The sequence below is a fragment of the Rhinopithecus bieti genome, unplaced genomic scaffold, assembly GCF_001698545.2.
Source record: "Rhinopithecus bieti isolate Rb0 unplaced genomic scaffold, ASM169854v2 scaffold_53274, whole genome shotgun sequence".
NCBI lineage: Eukaryota > Metazoa > Chordata > Mammalia > Primates > Cercopithecidae > Rhinopithecus > Rhinopithecus bieti.
In genome coordinates, this window is record NW_016820812.1 from 382,271 (window position 1) to 399,432 (window position 17,162).

A 17,162-nucleotide genomic window follows, 5' to 3' on the forward strand; every position below is an offset into this window, starting at 1 on the left:
ACAGGGGTGTGGCTGAAACAGCAAAGGACTGGAAGGCGTATTAGTCATCTGTGCTGTGTAATAAATGACCCCAAAATGTAGCTGCTTAAAACAACAAACGTGACCGTTTCACAGCTTCTGAGGGTCAGGAATCAGGGAGCGGCTCCGCTGGGTGGTTCTGGCTCAGGGTCCCTCCTGAGGCTGCAGTCGGCTGGGCTGCAACATCTGCGGGCCAGGCCAGGCTGGAGGACCCACATCCAGAGGCCTCACAAGTGGCTGCGGGCAGGAGGCCTCAGCTCCCTGCCACGGGAGCTCCCCATGGCTGCTCCTGTGTTGCCCTAAGTAACTGAGCAGCAGCCAGGGCAGAGCAGGAAGCTCAGTGCCTTTGGTGACCTGGTCTCTGTAATTGCACTGTCCCTTCCACCCTTTTTTCTGTTGACTAGAAATGAGTCACTAAAATCCAGCCCATTCTCACAGGGAGAGGAATTAGGCTCCACCTTTTGAAGGTGGTGTCAAAAAGTTTGTGTTCGTGTTATAAACCACAACACCTGACTTCTAATGCCAACTCCTCTTTAACTTCTGTGTAACCTTAGGCAAATCGCTCTAAATCTCTGGGCCTCAGTTTCTTCTTCCATAAAACGAGAGAGCTGATCCTATCTCTAATACTCTTCCTCTTAGCCCTCACACCCTCACACCTTCATTCATTCTGGGCATTTATTTACCAAACATTTACTCAGCTCTCTGCTAGAATGCCTGGGGAGTTTCAAAAAGACTGATGCCTGGTTTTAAGTCTCCCCTGGGGATGCTAGTGTGTGGGCAGGGTTGAGAGTCCTCCTTCTGGAGTCATAACCTGAAAATGTGATGTGCACGCAAATCACCTGGGGGTCTTGTTACAATGCAGATTTTAATACCGGAGGTCTCGGGTGTGGCCTGAAATTTGGCATTTCTATCGAGCTCCTGCGTAATGCAGTGCATCCCAGGGACCACTCTTTGAAGAGCAAGTTCCTAGATGCTGGAAGAAAGGCACAGAAATATAAAGATGATTCCCACCCTCACGGGACAAGGAATTCAGTTGGAGACAGAAAACATGTAGCCAGCACCATCAGGGCCTGACCGCCTGCCCAGGATGTGGCCCAGGCACCAGGACTGAGTAGGAGGGGGTGAAGAATCCCCCCAGTGAGCCCGGTCCCGTCGGACCCTATGATTTCCCCACCACCAGCATCATCCCCTGTCCCCTTATCTCCACAGCAGGACACAGTATCAATCCAGATCCTCTGTGATCTTTGGAAATCTTCCACGAGTTAGGTTGTTTTGCTGAACAGTAGTTATTTCCACAGAGAAAGAAAAGAATTAGCAAATGTATCACTTGTATTTGTTCAGTCATGTAGGCTATTCTCCAGGTTAAACATCTGTTTAGTGAACCTGCTTTTATTGGCGCCATGAACAAATTTAAGTGTGTTTTCTGAACTTATCTTCATGGAGTGAAATTCTAGGCTTATGGAAATTCTAGTAAAATATCTTTTAAAAACCTGCAAGTGAGGCCAAGACGGGCGGATCACGAGGTCAGAAGATCGAGACCATCCTGGCTAACACGGTGAAACCCCATCTCTACTAAAAAATACAAAAAACTAGCCGGGCGAGGTGGCGGGCGCCTGTAGTCCCAGCTACTCGGGAGGCTGAGGCAGGAGAATGACGTAAACCCGGGAGGTGGAGCTTGCAGTGAGCTGAGATCCGGCCATTGCACTCCAGCCCGGGCGACAGAGCGAGACTCCGTCTCAAAAAAAAAAAAAAAACCTGCAAGTAACCATCGTCCTAGGTTTTATTCTTTCTACCTTATGGTTTTTCTGTCTACCCCACTGGGCCCTCTTCCTATCCCCTGAGCAGGAAGGAAGTGAAGTATTCGCAGAATCTTGGGCCTTGGTCCCCTGCCCCACCCTGGTTATTCTCTCTCCTTGGGCCCAGTGCTGTGTGGCCTGCCTGCACTCCCGTCCACCTCCCTGCCCAGCCAGGCTCCCTGGGCACCGTCCAGGGGCTCCAGCTCCCAGACCATCTCTACTTGGTGTCCTGCCCTCCCTGTGCCTCCATATAACCAAGGCAATGTGAGGATCCTCCTCACTTCATATCTCAGCCTCTGAAACAGACTCCTAGGTGAACTCTGGGCTCCCAGGTTCTCTTCGCACTAACCTTTACACACCATTTGTAGATTAATAGTCCTGAAATATTTCCCGCATCCCGTCACTGACTCCAAACATCTCATGTCTCCTGGTGTCCTAAAGAAGCTTCTTTAACTCAAATGCGTACCACCTGGGGTTCTGCTAAAAAGGCAGATTCTGACCCACTGGGCCTCAGGTAGGACCTGAGATTTTCCAGCTCTGAGGGGCTCCCAGGCGATGCTCCCCTCTCAGTGCAAAGTTCAAGCAGCAACATTCTGCAGGATGAGGTCCCACTACCTATCCGTCATTTTCCACAGGGGAAAGTGTCTTCTGAGCCAGACTCATCATGTCACCCACATAGCCAAGGCTCAGACGTCACCAAAGCCTGTGCTGGGCCGGCAAGCCCCTCCATTAGCAATTTCCCCACTTTTAACTGTGTTTAAAGAAATGTTTAAAGACATCTGAGTTGTATGTTCTTATGACCCAGATTGAACTCTGGATTCTCCTTGAAGCGTTCTCTAACTCAGTGATTCTTTTGCCCCTTTTTGGATCCCTGCACAAGTTAGCTCTTCATCACACACTGCCTTGCATTGTTATTAATATTTTGGGGTTTTTGTTTTGTTTTGTTTTGTTGGGTTTTTTTTTTTTTTTTTTTTTTTTGAGACATAGTCTCGCTCTGTTGCCCAGGCTGGAGTTCAGTGGCGCGATCTCGGCTCACTGCAAGCTCTGCCTCCCAGGTTCACGCCATTCTCCTGCCTCAGCCTCCCGAGTAGCTGGGACTACAGGTGCCCACCACCACACCTGGCTAATTTTTTTGTATTTTTAGTAGAGACAGGGTTTCACCGTGTTAGCCAGGATGGTCTCCATCTCCTGACTTCGTAATCCACCCATCTCGGTCTCCCAAAGTGCTGGGATTACAGGCGCATGGCCTGTATTTTTGTTTGACTTTTTTTTTTTTTTTTTTTTTTTTTTTTTTTTTTTTACATGTTTCTGTCTTTCCAGCTAGCTACTGAGACTGCTGGGACTGCAGCTCACACATCTTTCACTTCTTTTATATTCTTTCAGCACAGAGATGGCGTTGTGCCTTTAGTAAGCACTTAATAAATATCTTTTCTTTAAATGACTCAAAGCAAAATTCCTGTACTTAATGAAAAATTAGTTTGAGAAATAAAGGGAATAAAAATGAAATTGAAACAGAATGACCCCCCTTTTACAGCCCTCCGTGAATAGCATATAAAGGTCTGCTTCATGCCAACCTCCTCACTGAGTCCTCGGGGCCAGGACCTGTATGCCTTTGGAGGCCTGGCGTGGTGTCTGCCCGTAAACATTTGAAAAATGCATGATTCCTGAGTTCATTAATCGTTCTCCTCTCACCGGAGACACAACCATCTGAACTTAGCCAGCACATACGGATCAATAGCAGCAAGAACAAGACCAAGAAAGTGGGTAATTTCAAGTGAGGTCTTGGAAAGACAGAGTCAAAGTGCATATCTAAAAACAGGTGGGGCGGAGGTTGGAGCTGAGGGCAGAGAGAAGAGCAGAAAAAAAAGAAGATTGTCAAAGTCAAGGGTCAGCCGCCAGAGATCAAGAGCAGCATAGAGCAGGGGAGACTTCTTTCTTCATCAGCCGTGTTGAATCCAATTCTCAAGGAGCTAAAACCATGACTGTCACACAACATAAACTGACTGTGCATCAGGGACTCATTCAGCTGCTTAATGAGGGATCCCTTGAGGTGGCCTCGCTGATTCCAGGAGCATCTGAGGAACGGAATAAGTTAGGATAACAAAACTGCTTAAGGTCCCACAGAGCAATGAAGTCTTATAAACTTTGTGGCTGTCTTTTTTATCAGGCTAAAATCTGCAAGCTAACGTGTAACCCTACCGTGACTGGGATTTGGCCAAATAGTGCGTAGCAGAGTGAAGCTCAGATACACGCCCCTGGAGATGACATCATCTCAGGCAGGCCTGGGTCCCTGGAAAGCTAGTTTCCTTCCACATGACCTTATTTCCTAGTGTTCGATGACTTTTTGTATCAGCATCCAGCTTTACCAGGGCTATCCAGAGTAAAGGGGGCAAATTCTGTGCACAGCAGTGCAGAAGAAAGTGCCAACTCACTTCTTCCCTGACACCATGCCTGTGATCAGGAGGCGCAACAGACTGGTCACCTACATAGCCTTGGCTTGCCCTCTGAGCATGCCTACCACCCTTCTGCTCCAACTCTCAACAAGCCAGAATGTTTCTGTGGGCTCTGTGTTACCTCCTCCTGGTTAGAACTGCTAGGGGGAAACCTCCCCAGACCGAACAGAAAACGCTACATCCCTGGTTTGCAAAGTTTCAACAGTCAAAAGGACGCATGCACAATTATTTTTCTGTTCGGGATGCATAATCCAAAAAAAAAAAAAAAAAAGGCTTGGAGACCTATGAGCTAAAGCATTCCATCTCAAATGTTGAAGTATGTCTGGGTCAGCCCTGATTTAGTAGATCTAGGGTAATCCAGGTTCTTCATTTCCAACAGGCTGTCGGGCGGTACTGATGCAGATGGTATGTGGACCCCACTTTGAGAAGAGACAGTTTCCACTAAAGTGAGAACAATGACAGTGCCTTCGCCAGGTGGTTGCTGTGAAAATCAGATGATATTGTCCCTGTGCAGCACTCAGCTGCATGCCAGGCTGACCTTCCGCCCAGGGCCTGGGACTGAGGCATTCTTGGGACAGTGGGCACATAGCCTAGGCTCAATAACACGTCTCTCTATGATCTCTCCACGCATCCTGTTCTGTGTGCATGAGCTGTTTTCTACCCCTGTGGCTGGGGCCCTCTGTCTCCGCAAAGCTGGATTTGACAGGTCTTAGACTCACTAATCTTGAGGGTTTTCCATCTTTTGTTTCTGTGAAGTCACTGCTCTCAGTAACATTGTTACATGAAGAGAAATTTATCTTGGTGGGTTCTCACTTTCCTTTTAAAAAATATCCACCTAGGAAGCTCTCAAACAAGCAGAAATCCACCGTCTAGTTTTTCCCAATAGATTGTGTTATTGGAAGCTTTGAGGGATAAGGGGAAAAGAAATTGGTTTATGAAGTAAAATTGAAGCAATTAAAGGATCAAAATCACCTTAAATTTTTCTACAAAGACACACTCTGTCAGGCATGGACAGCCCCCTGCTCTTTCAAGTTTTATAGCCACCCCGTTTTGGCAGCAAAACTAGGAAGTCACTTCTTGTGCATAGGACTGTTGTAAACCTCTTTGATAATAAAAAAAGGATAAAAAGACAAGTAGGAGAGCCATAAACATAAACTTTAAAGGCCTGGAGAATAGCAGGCTTCCCCTTCCTCTGCTCCTGCTCTTAGCCCACAAGCCCTCAAACCATTTTCTACAGCACATTTGCTGCAACCTCAGGGACAACATGAACTATTGAAGTAAAAGAAAATTCTAGCCTTTGATAGTCTTCATTTTTTTTTCTGTTTTTCCCTGTGAAATATGAACCTACAACTGATTATCCCAGGGACTTGATCTCAAAAACATAATTTGGCCGGGTGCAGTGGCTTATGCCTGTAATCCTAGCACTTTAGGAGGCCAAGGCAGGTGGATCCATTGAGGTCAGGAGTTCAAAATCAGCCTGGCCAACATGGCAAAACCCTGTCTCTACTAAAAATACAAAAATTAGCTTGGCAAGGTGGCGGGTGCCTGTAATCCCAGCTACTTGGGAGGCTGAGGCAGGAGAATGGCTTGAACCTGGGGAGCAAAGGTTTCAGTGAGCCAAGATTGCGCCACTACACTCCAGCCTCGGAAACAGAGTGAGACTCCGTCTCCAAAACAAAAAACAAAACAAAACCACATTGGCTGGTCTTTGGGACAGACTCCAGTAAAGAGGGTCCTGCTCTGACTTCCTTTCGCTTCATCATGTTTGTGGAGTTGTTTGACCTACTTGGCAGTTTAGCCAAGGATAGTGGTCCCCAGGCAGTCAATCCTCCCTCTACTGTGCCTGCTTCCAGGGATGGCACTTGGTCTCTGCCAGCAGGGAGCCCTGCATGTGGGCTCAGTAGCTTGGGGAGCCCTTCTCCACAGGCAGAGCCAACACAGCTGAAGCTCATTTTCTCAGAAACCCTATAACCAAACACAGTAGTGTTCCTGAAGTCAGTAGGGTTTCCTTACTATTTGAATGCACTCGGGCACCGCAGAACTCTCTGATGACTTCTGTCCAGATAGAAGATGACCATTTCCTCATAGTCTTCAGGTTGAAGGAGCACAGGGTATGGCTGAGACCACAGGCTCTAACCCTGCATAACTGCACTGGGGCCTGTGACATGAGGCATAGGACTTCCTGTGCCCTGTGAGGAGTCACTCCACAGGAGCTTCGCCTGTGACTGGCCTCCAATGCCCCTGCATTTCTTAAAGCTTTGAAGGAACTTAATGCCAGTCTCAGCATAGTAAATCTAAACCCTTCACCCAAAGTTCATGTGTTAATTGCAAAGATCATCTGACTTTAAAATATTGATAACAGAAATAACAAAGACAGAACTTGAGTAGGCAACAACATGCTAGGCAGATAGGTCTTTGCATTCTTGAAATTTGATACATAAGATGGCAGAGGGGATAAAAGACCAGGAGGAGAGGCTTGCTTCAAAGTTGGTCTTATCAAAACACCTTGATATGTTAATGACTTTCTTTACAGAAGTTCAAGGCTATAAACTGCTTTAGATCCAAGGATATGGTGATACTGAATGTTTTAATTGTGGTATTAACAGCCCCGGTTGTAAAAGGGAAGGTGTCACTCAGAGATGAGGGACAAGGCCCGAATTTTATAACTGAATTTAATTGGCACTGATTTGAGGTTGATAGTACCTGGTTTTTCCAGTTTCCAGGAAATACATCTTTGCCTGGGGGGGAGAGGGGGGAGCACAGAAGGGAAAGGTGGAGGGAGAGTACATGATGCAGGAGGGGAGGGGAGGGTGCTGCACATCAAAAGGCCCATCTTGAATTTCCTGTGATGTTTTAAAATCCCAGCCCCCCACCACCACATCAATGCACAGAGCAGTCACACCTCTCCTACATCAAACCCCAATTACTACACACCTAGGGAAGGTGCCCAGCTCTCCCACTGCAGCAGTCACCCAAATGAGAAGGAAGGAGGCACACAGACACCCAAAGGTAAGAGGAAAAGACCCAAAGCCAATAGAGCCAAAGAGGAGAAAATCCTGATGGGGTAAATACCTTCTAAGGATCTTCCTGTCTGTAATGTCTTTATCTCCCCAAAAGACCTGTATCTGGGAACAACTGGGTCGTTTACTATCTTTTTTTTTTTTTGAGATGAAATCTCACTCTGTCTCCCAGGCTGGGGTGCAGTAGCGTGATCTCGGCCTCCCAGGTTCACGCCATTCTCCTGCCTCAGCCTCCCAACTAGCTGGGACGACAGGCGCCCACCACCACACCCGGCTAATTTTGCTTTTGTATTTTTAGTAGAGATAGGATTTCACTATGTTAGCCAGGATGGTCTCGATCTCCTGACCTCGTGATCTGCCTGCCTCTGCCTCCCAAAGTGCTGGGATCACAGGCGTGAGCCACCACACCTGGCCCATTTATTATCATTAAAAGATGTAATCATGACACTCTGGACACTCAAAAAAAAAAAAAACACTACCCTTCACACGCACACACACCCACACACACACACACACACGTGCTTCACGCACACACACACTTTTCTGAGTGGGTGGCATAATTAAAAAATGTTCGGGGGAATATAAAAGTAAGTTTTTAGAATGTTCACGTAAAAGGCAAGTTGTGCTTTTGAAGAGAGTCTTAGATCATTAAAAAAAATTCTAATGTTAAGCTGAACTTTATATGATTTAATTAGAATTAATGAATTGTTCCTTATTCCAGATGTGCTGTTGTTAAGTATGTTTTGTCATGCTACACGGTTTGTGGAATTATTTCCAAACATTTGGGGTCTGTGGCTCTCTGGAAGGTCTTCTGATTAGGAACCTCAGCTCTCTGGGTAGAATCAAGCCAACGGCTGCTGCCTGCTGTCACTTAGTGAGCACCGAGTGTGGCATAAGGGAGAGTGTGGATTCCAGCACTGGGAAGCTCTCCTGTGGACACGCCTCCAGCACTTTTTCTTTCTGGAATTGGAGTGCTATTTGCTGCTCCATTTGCTCAGAGAAAGCTAGTTCTTTAAACAGCAGTCCTTTTGTTGTTAAAAGACTATCCTCATTTCACTCACTGGTGACTGTGGTTTGGTTGGGTTTTTGGATTTTGTTGGGGTTTTTTTCCCCCAAAGTACCCGATTTCCTCTTAGAGTAGGGATTTTTATTTCTCATATTTTGGGTTTCCTCTTCAGTCTAGGGAAGTATGAACAGCTCCATGACCTGATCCCTTTTCGTCACAGTTCCCTGTTAGTGGGACTGCTTTTGAGCCGTGGCATCACGTGGCAGAGACTGAGATTTGAAGTGGAGTCCAGATGACCTGGCAGGGGCTTCTGGCTGTAGCACAGCTCACCGGTGGGACCTCAGAAAAGTCCTAGATCTCTCAGAGTCTCAGTTTCCCCAGGAGTAAATAAAAAACATGCCCCATCTATATAAGCCTGGATGTTTTTAATTATAGGAACATTTCAGGGGGTGGGAGCGATCTGAAAGACTATCTTCTGTGCTGCCCAGTGGGGTAGGCACAGCCACATGTGTCTGTTTAAATTTAAATTAAGTAGAATTCATTAACATGAGAAACTCAGTGCTTCAGGGACACTGGCCACAGTTCAGGCTCGGCAGCCACAGCGGCCATAGTCCTGGACAGTGCCAGGCTCAGCTGCCTCAGCTGATGGTTGAGGAAAACGGTCCAAGAAGTGAGTCCGGGATTGGCCCGTGCTCCAGCCAGAGCTGACCCTACTGGCTCCTCGGTCCATGGTCATCTGCTTCTGAGTGTGTGAGTGTCTCTCCAGCTAGCTCACACTTTCCTCCCTCTGCCTCATCTTCCCAAGAGAAGGAAGAGTCTACAGATGGAAGGGCCCCTCTTTGCAGGTTGCAGGCCCCAGGCCAGGCAGTCCTGTGATACCCACAGCCTGGGAATTGCCCAGAATTGGCCGCAGCATTCTGCAGAGCTCCCAGGTTCATTCTTCTGTTGAGAGGGCTGCTGGCTTTTGCAGATCATGGAGTTTTATGAAATGGAGTCTCTAAAAACCCTCTGGTAATTGTCTTCTACCTTGACTATATTGCTGTCCACACGTGACTGTGCAGGTGCTATCATCCTGTAATTTTACAAGACGAAACCATTGGGGTACACTGGGTAATGGGGGACATGGGATCTCTCTGTATTATCTGTATTATCTCTGTATTATCACGAACAAGTGCACGTGAATCCACTTTCAAATAGAAAGCTTAATTTATTTTAAATGCCCTTGTGCAATTTTTACAATTCGAATCTTCCTAAATTTTAGAACGTCGGCTTTGGGCATCCTAGAAACAGATTTTGAAGGGCCCTTGAAAGCAAACTGAATTCTTTTCTCATCGTTGCTATGAACAATTTAACAGTGTGTGGTGTGTGTGATGATTTTTGCTTATGTAGCCCTTTTACATTGGCCACAGAATTTCAGATAAGAATACATCATGTAAAACTTCAGATGTATTTTCCCAAAACTGGAATATGTCTTTGTTGTACGACTCGTGCACACACTCAAGCGGTTGAAGTTAGGGGTGTACAGCGGTTTGTGGCCTCTGCAGGGCTGGACAGGGGACTTACAAGTGACAATGAGTGAACTTCACTGACACAGAGCCACTGGACTTTATTCAGTTCAATTGATCGCTGGCACAGATGTTCCTGACAAGGGTAAGACAAGTGCACAGTCAGCCTCCCTCCCTGTCCTTGGCATCTCTGCAGCTGTCTCTCCTTATCTTAGAACAACACTGGGATTGTCTGCAGATCTCTTGTTTGTAGATCTTTGATAAAACCATTGAAGAGTGAGGATCTTTGGATTTGTGCTTTTAATTCAGCATCACTCTGTTGAATCTCTTGGACAGAATGGTACTGCGGTTGATCTTGAAAAGAGTGTGTGTGCGATGGTGTCATGCCAGGAAGAGGTGGCCTTTGCACGGAAGGCCCTTGGATTGCGTTCCTTTTGCATCAGTTACTGGTTGTTTGAGCTTTAACAATTATCCCAAACTCTTTAATCCTCCATTTCATTATCTGTAAGACAGGGACAACACAACCTATCTATTTCATAAGATTTTCCTGGGAATGAACTTTGGTTCACATGTGTGAAAGGATGTGAAAGTGTCTGAGCATCTCAATGCAATCTGCAATGCACTATCTGCCATCAGGAAACCCTAAGGAAAGCCTGGGGGGCTGCCTAGACAGGGAGTTCACAGTCTCACTTGGACATCTTTGTGGATTTCCTTCTGTGATTTACACAAGGAAAAAAGTCCATCCAGGATTTTATCCAAACTGTTAGATTCTGGGAGAGGTGTCAGGAGAAACAGCTCATGACTTAACTTACGGCTGCGCTTTCCCTCTTTGATTTCCCTGAACACAACTAGAGTTTTTCTTACAAATATTAACTTGGAAAAATGAGAGTTGGCCCAGCCATGCTTGCTATGGACTCACTGCTTCCATTCGTTTCCAGCACAGGGGCCATTAGTGTGAAGCAAGGGTCTCTCTCCCCGGGCTTAGGCCATGAGAGAGCAACAGCAGATTAAAAGACCCAACACAGGCCTGATCACTTCTTACCTCTTCCAGGAAGCCTCCCCCAGGCTTTTCTGCGCCCACCCAAGGCTGAGTTGAGCCCAAGGCCCCTTGCATGAGAATGAATGCATTCTGACCACAGAGTTTCAGAAAAGAAAACATAACTATAACACCATCTGCCAGTGAGTGCTTATTTAATGTAAGTGTCTGTTTTTGCAGAACGTCCATAATCAAAAGAGTAGTTCGACCTTTGGCACATAAATCTGATGTAGGCAGCGGGAACCAGGAGCTCTACCTCCCTCTGAAGAGGGCCTGGCTGTGAGCAGGGCAGGACAGCCAAGGAGGGTGGCTGGTCCCAGAGAAGCTGTGCTCCAATGCTGGCTCCTCCCTGCCTGCCTCCACTGGTGGGTGCACCGGATGCCCCTGAGTGAGCGAGGGGAGGACAGCCTAGACTAGTGTGTCCTGAGGACAGAGGTCCCCAGGCTGCAGTGTGTCTCCCTCTCTTAATTATTTAGGGAAGGAAAGGGCTGGCAACTGTTCCCTTTCTTGAATCTGTTTCTTTATTCTTTCATTAAAAATTGTGGTCATTCTTCTTTTTCTCTCTGGGCCTCCAAAACCCAGTCAGTGTCAGGCCCAAAGGTTCTGCAGCGGGAGCCACTCTGCAGGGCCTGCTCCAGTGCTGGTCGGGAGGTGGCCGAGCATTTCTGCATCCATGTGTGCTCACACGCCATTCATTTATACGCCTGACCTCTGATCCAACAATTCGACTACTGGGACTCTATTCTAAGGAAATAATTAGAAGTCTGTCCACTGTGTCTTTTATGTACGTTGTGGCATTCATTATAATAGCGAAAAACATTGAAATAAAGTTGAATGTCCAGCCTTGGGGGATACTCTTGGTACATCCACATGGTGGAATACTATACAGCCATGTTCCTGAAGAGTATTTCAAATGAAGAGGCTCATTAAATCATTAAGAAAACAGGATACAAAACTCAATATACAATATGACTCCTAATGATGTATCTATATATCTATACATAATAAAACAAAATATATCAAAATCTCAATAACGTTTCCATATGGTAGGACCAGCAGTGATTTTTAGTTTTCTTCTTTATACTTTGACATATTTGAAAACTTTTTACAATTAGTATATACTGTTTTTATAATCAGGAAAATATGAAAAAAATGGAAAAGCCTATCAGTGACTGAGCCAGTGTGGTGGAAGTTGTCGTCCACTCTTCTGCTGGCTGACGGGCAGCAGAGACAGGTGTGCACCCTGCCCTGGCTCCTCATGCCCCCATCTTCCAAACATTCCAGATTATACTCATTCTTTGCCTGATCTGAAAAATTCTGGTATCCTGTATTTTGGGGGAGCACCGCAGGTGAACCCATAGAGGCATTCATCAGCAAGAGCGTCTTGAGAACATAGACCACCCCCAACTAAACATTCTGAGGCAGTGATCACTTTTTTTGTTCAGACAATCTCTTAGGAAAGTGTCAAACCAGATCCTAAAACCACAGAGTTGAAACCTTGGGGGATCCTCAGTTTGGGGCTGCTGTGGACAAATAGAGAAACTGCAACCCCGGGGACAACTGGTGGTTGCCAGGACACCCAGGCCAGACTGAACCAGGGCTGGAATCCCCACCCCACTCCTCTTAGCACCCTGTCCTATCAGTGGACCCAGCCACAGGGTGTGCAGGGTGGATAGGCCAGCACCCAGCCTCCCTCTTGGGAGGGCACTGCTTTCTCAGAGCCACCGTGGCCGCGTTAGTGCATCATGACATTGACTGAGTGGCTGCAGACTAGCATGTTTTAAATGGAAAGGGACCATGTAGTATAGCACCACGTAACATGGTCTAGGATGGAGAATGTCATGTAGGGCAGGTGTTGGTTTTGCTTGGATACGTGTGTGCTCGTATGTATGTGTAAGTGTGTTTAGAGAAGGCTTGAGTTTCTTGAGAGACCTGTGGAAAAGTTGGTGTCTCGGAAGACACGTCTTTCTCATTTTCAGCCAGCACTCCTCATCACGCTCCTGAATCCCCTGCAGACATTTGGCTCTCAGAAGGCAGACGTACGCTGGGGAAAGGCAAAATCCCCACTGCCCACTGCCCCGGCAGTCATTCACCGGGTATCCAGAGCTGAGTCCCAGGGCACACGCCACATCTGGCACTGGCCTGGCTGGAGCTCCCAAGGGGAGCCCCAAGGCCCCAGCTCCCCTCAGTCCCATGACTGCTGTGAGAACTAGGTCCCTTGGAAACCTGACAACCTGAGTCATCCTGGCACAGGTTTTAAGCATCACAGAGAAACAAAGCATTGAAAGATGCAATATTCTGTTCGTGAAAGACCCAGGAGGACATGCACTGGGTTGGATCAGGGAGAGCCCCAAGTCACAGCACAGCATCTCCTGCATTACAGACACTGGGGAGCTCTGATTTCTCTGCTACGTGTCTTGCTCTTTGGGAAAACAAATCTCCAACACCAGTTCATCTCTCCATCCACAAGGCTGTGAGAGTTCCCAGATCCCAGACCACACGGCTCCGTAGGCCATCATCTGCCCCTCTGCACATACTTGGCCTTCAATGGCCCCATCAGCTTTACTGAAGCCTTGGCTTCCCTCGGGCCACCTGCCACCAGCATGTCGCACGTACACTGCATTAATCACGATTCTAACTGTGCCAGAGTCAGGAATTCATTGGAAGCCACAGAGAGCTGGTGTTGACACACATATTTTTCTGGCTCTAGCCCACTTTCTAAGCATGATTTTGGGAGCACAGTGCCGCGTTCTTCATGGGTGCCAATTCCAATGGCCTCAGCCACTGGCCATGGAGGCCACTTCATGAGGACTTGCAGGGAAGTGGCATTCTACGATGTGGATGTGGCTCTCAGATTCTCTCATGAATTGTGTTGTCACCTGCCCCAAACTTGGTGCCATTTCCCAGCCAGCCATGAGCCTGGAAAGCCCACTATCTCTGGCTGACACTTCCAAGTGGCTGTAAGGTCACAACATTCGACAAAATCAGAAGCCTTGCTCTTGAGCTTTAGGTCTCCTGGGCCAGATATCTTGGGGTGTTCCAACAGAAGTCACCTGCAGAGGCCTGAGAACTGGACGGGGGCCTCTTAACCACAGAGACTGACTCCTGGCTCTGCCATTGCTAATGGGGTGGCCGTGGGGTGCCCTCCCACTGTCCTTCTGCCCTCTATGCTGTGCGTCCTGGGTCCAGTGTCTTGCCGTGCCCCCCAGTTCTGCCCGCTGCCTGAGCAAACCCACCCTGTGAGCCTTCCGCCTTAGCCCATGGAAGACACTGGCCTGGGTTTTTTTTTTTTTTTTTTTTCCTGCTAAAGGAATGACTATTTCATGGTTATTAATGAAAGTGATAGCAATTCCCTGTGTATTTATCTTAGATTATGTGGTCGTTACGAGCTGAAGTACCTCAAGCAGCCAGTCTGCGGTTGATTTGAAAACAGGCGAGTCTCAACAGTGAGCTTAAGGAAAGGTGTCAGGTATAAATCTTGTCTTCAAACAGCCAAGGTGCATTCCAGACTTCAGAGACACTTCTTTGTATAAAGGCCCTTTTTTTCTCTCCCGCCTTTCTTTTTCTTGGGCCTGGAGGAGGATGAAAGTGCAGGGGTGTGTGCGTTCGTTTAGTCTGATAATGAGGGTGAGGCTCACGGGCATGGTAATTTGGCAGCTCTGGCACTTCCTGTAACAGTTTTGATTTTTTTTAATCCGAAGGGCTGCTTAAAGACAAGCATTTTTTGTGAAACGGCTGGTAGTTCATTTTGTGCAGGAACTGTGCAATTAATCTTGTTTATATTAAAGAGACAGGTTGCTTTTGTCAGCTTTCCTGCGCTATAATTAATGAAGATCAAAACGTTACAAAACATAATATTTAGCTTAATGCAGATGAGGCTAGGCAACAGCTGCATCAATTAGAGGAGCAAAAGAGGAAAGAAATACCCTTTGCTTCGGAATAACTCGGATGCATTAAAAAACACGGATTGTGAGGCTCCTCACCTCCGCTCGCCTCCCTGAGCAGGCCCGGTGAGGGATGGAGTTTGGGCATCAAATAGTTTGTAAGGCCACACCAATTATGTTGTAAATGCAGTTGGAGGCACCTATACTTAACCCACGTTTATCCAGGTGTGTGGCTGTGGATCAGAAGCATGGAGCCTGAGGACCTCTGCAGCAGAGGAGGGTGAAGAAATCAGATGGCAGGCAGAACCTGATAGAACCATCCAGCCCCCTGGGGGGCCTCCATGAGCCTGGGGCCACTTGATTTATAGCTCTCTATTTGAAGGACTGTCATGAGAAACCAAAACAGTGATTAGATATGCCCAAACAGATGGCATTACCTGCCCATGACTTCCTAAACCAGTGACTAAGACCTTTGGCTTCCGCATGAGAGTTCAAACAGGGTCATCTCTGCCGATAAACAACAGGCTTTGCTTTGTCTCATGAAGTGAAGGTGAACAGCTACCTGGGAGCCCACCAGAAATTTGGTGGAGCTGCAATGTGAGGGCTGGAACTGGCTGTCAGTGGCACCCAGGCCAGTTACCTCACTTAGATTTCAAGGAATTAAGGCCTGGGGAAAGTATAGAAATGCAAATCCCATAGTTAGAGGGCCTTGGCTGGGCGTGGTGGCTCACGCCTGTAATTCCAGCACTTTGGGAGGCGGAGGCAGGCAGATCACCTGAAGTCGGGAGTTTGACACCAGCCTAACCAACATGGAGAAACCCTGTCTCCACTGAAAATACAAAAAATTAGCCGGGCATGATGGTGGGCGCCTGTAATCCCAGCTACTCGGGAGGCTGAGGCAGGAGAATCGCTTGAACCTGGGAGGCGGACGTTGCGGTGTGCTGAGATCGTGCCATTGCACCCCAGCCTGGGCAACAAGAACAAAACTCTGTTTCAAAAAAAAAAAAAGAGCCTTCGCCTTTTCTGCTGAGCTTCAAAATTTGGGATCCTAATCGTAAAAGTCCAGGACAAGAAGGGATATGCAAAATGAATCATAACCCAAATATTTTCAACAAATTCTGGTGACACAAGAAGGCGGCTGAGCAGATGGAAGGAACTGCCCATAATCAAGCATCTATGAGGGAAATTTCACTGTCAGTCAACCATCTAACCAGAAAAGCACCCAAGGGAGCCTTGCGCCTTGCCAGATTTCAATGTCATGTGAAGTTTCTTGGCTACCTAGAATGCACTGGTAAACATCAGAACCTGCTGGCGTGAGAGACTCTTGGTGTAGCGCTAGCGGAGGACATGGAGGGATTTCAGTGGCATCAGGAATGCCAGTATTCTAAACCAAATGGTGTTCCTACCTGAAACCAAACCAAGGTCATCTCCAAGTTTTAGAGGACACCTCTACAGGCATCATAACACTCTCATGCCCTTTAACTTCTGCTCTTCAGAACGTATAAAAAGGGCATCTCCAGCCAGGCACAAAGATGTTCATTGCAACTGTATTTATGATAGTGAAAATTGGGAACCAACCTGAAGGGCAAACATTAGGGGATGGGTTGATTTAATTATGGCTTGTTCATATGATGGGATACTTCAATCCATTAAAAAGGCTGTTGTTAAGAATAATTAAGACAATAGGGAATGAAATGGTCAAACCACAAGTAGCCCGAACAGTGTTTTAATTTAATTTAATTTATTTTTTTGAGACAGAGTCTCGATCTGTCGCCCAGGCTGGAGTGCAGTGGCACGATCTCAGCTCATTGCAAGCTCTGCTTCCCGGGTTCATGCCATTCTTCTGCCTCAGCCTCCCGAATAGCTGGGACTACAGGTGCCCGCCACCACGCCCGGCTATTTTTTTTTTTTTTTTTATTTTTTTTTAGCAGAGACAGGGTTTCGCCATGTTAGCCAGGATGGTCTCAATCTCCTGACCTTGTGATCTACTTGCCCTGGCCTCCCAAAGTGCTGGGATTACAGGCATGAGCCACCGTGCCCAACCTCTAATTTTATTTTATGTTATTTTATTTATTTATTTATTGAGACAGAGTCTCATTCTGTCACCCAGGCTATAGTGCAGTGGTGTGATCTCGGCTCACTGAAACCTCCGCCTCCTGAGTTCAAGTGATTCTCCTGCTTCAGTTTCCCAAGTAGCTGGGATTACAGGCATGCACCACAATGCCATGTTGGCCAGGCAGGTCTCGACCCCTGACCTCAGGTGATCTGCTCACCGCGGCCTCCCAAAGTGCTAGCATTACAGGAGTGAGCCACCGCACCTGGCCTAATTTCATTTTTTTAAATGTATATATCTTTTAAGATATATACATCTCTACAAATAAGGGACTGAAAGAAAATGCCAAAACCCAAAACTGATGGGTTATGGTTTTATTTCCTCTTTATAT

General features: G+C 47.1%; 1 protein-coding gene across 4 annotated transcripts in view; it reads left to right on the plus strand.

Moving 5' to 3' along the window:
- EDAR (ectodysplasin A receptor) overlaps positions 1 to 17,162 on the plus strand; it is a 93,532-nt gene that overhangs the window by 15,860 nt on the left and 60,510 nt on the right. Inside the window, exon 1 of one of the 4 annotated variants that reach the window (XM_017859937.1) lies at positions 7,208 to 7,276. The exons of the other annotated variants lie outside the window; for them this stretch is intronic. Coding sequence (XP_017715426.1) covers positions 7,244 to 7,276 — 33 coding nt within the window. The 5' untranslated portion in view covers positions 7,208 to 7,243. Of the gene's footprint in view, positions 1 to 7,207; positions 7,277 to 17,162 lie in introns of those variants that run through there. 4 annotated transcript variants of the gene reach the window in all.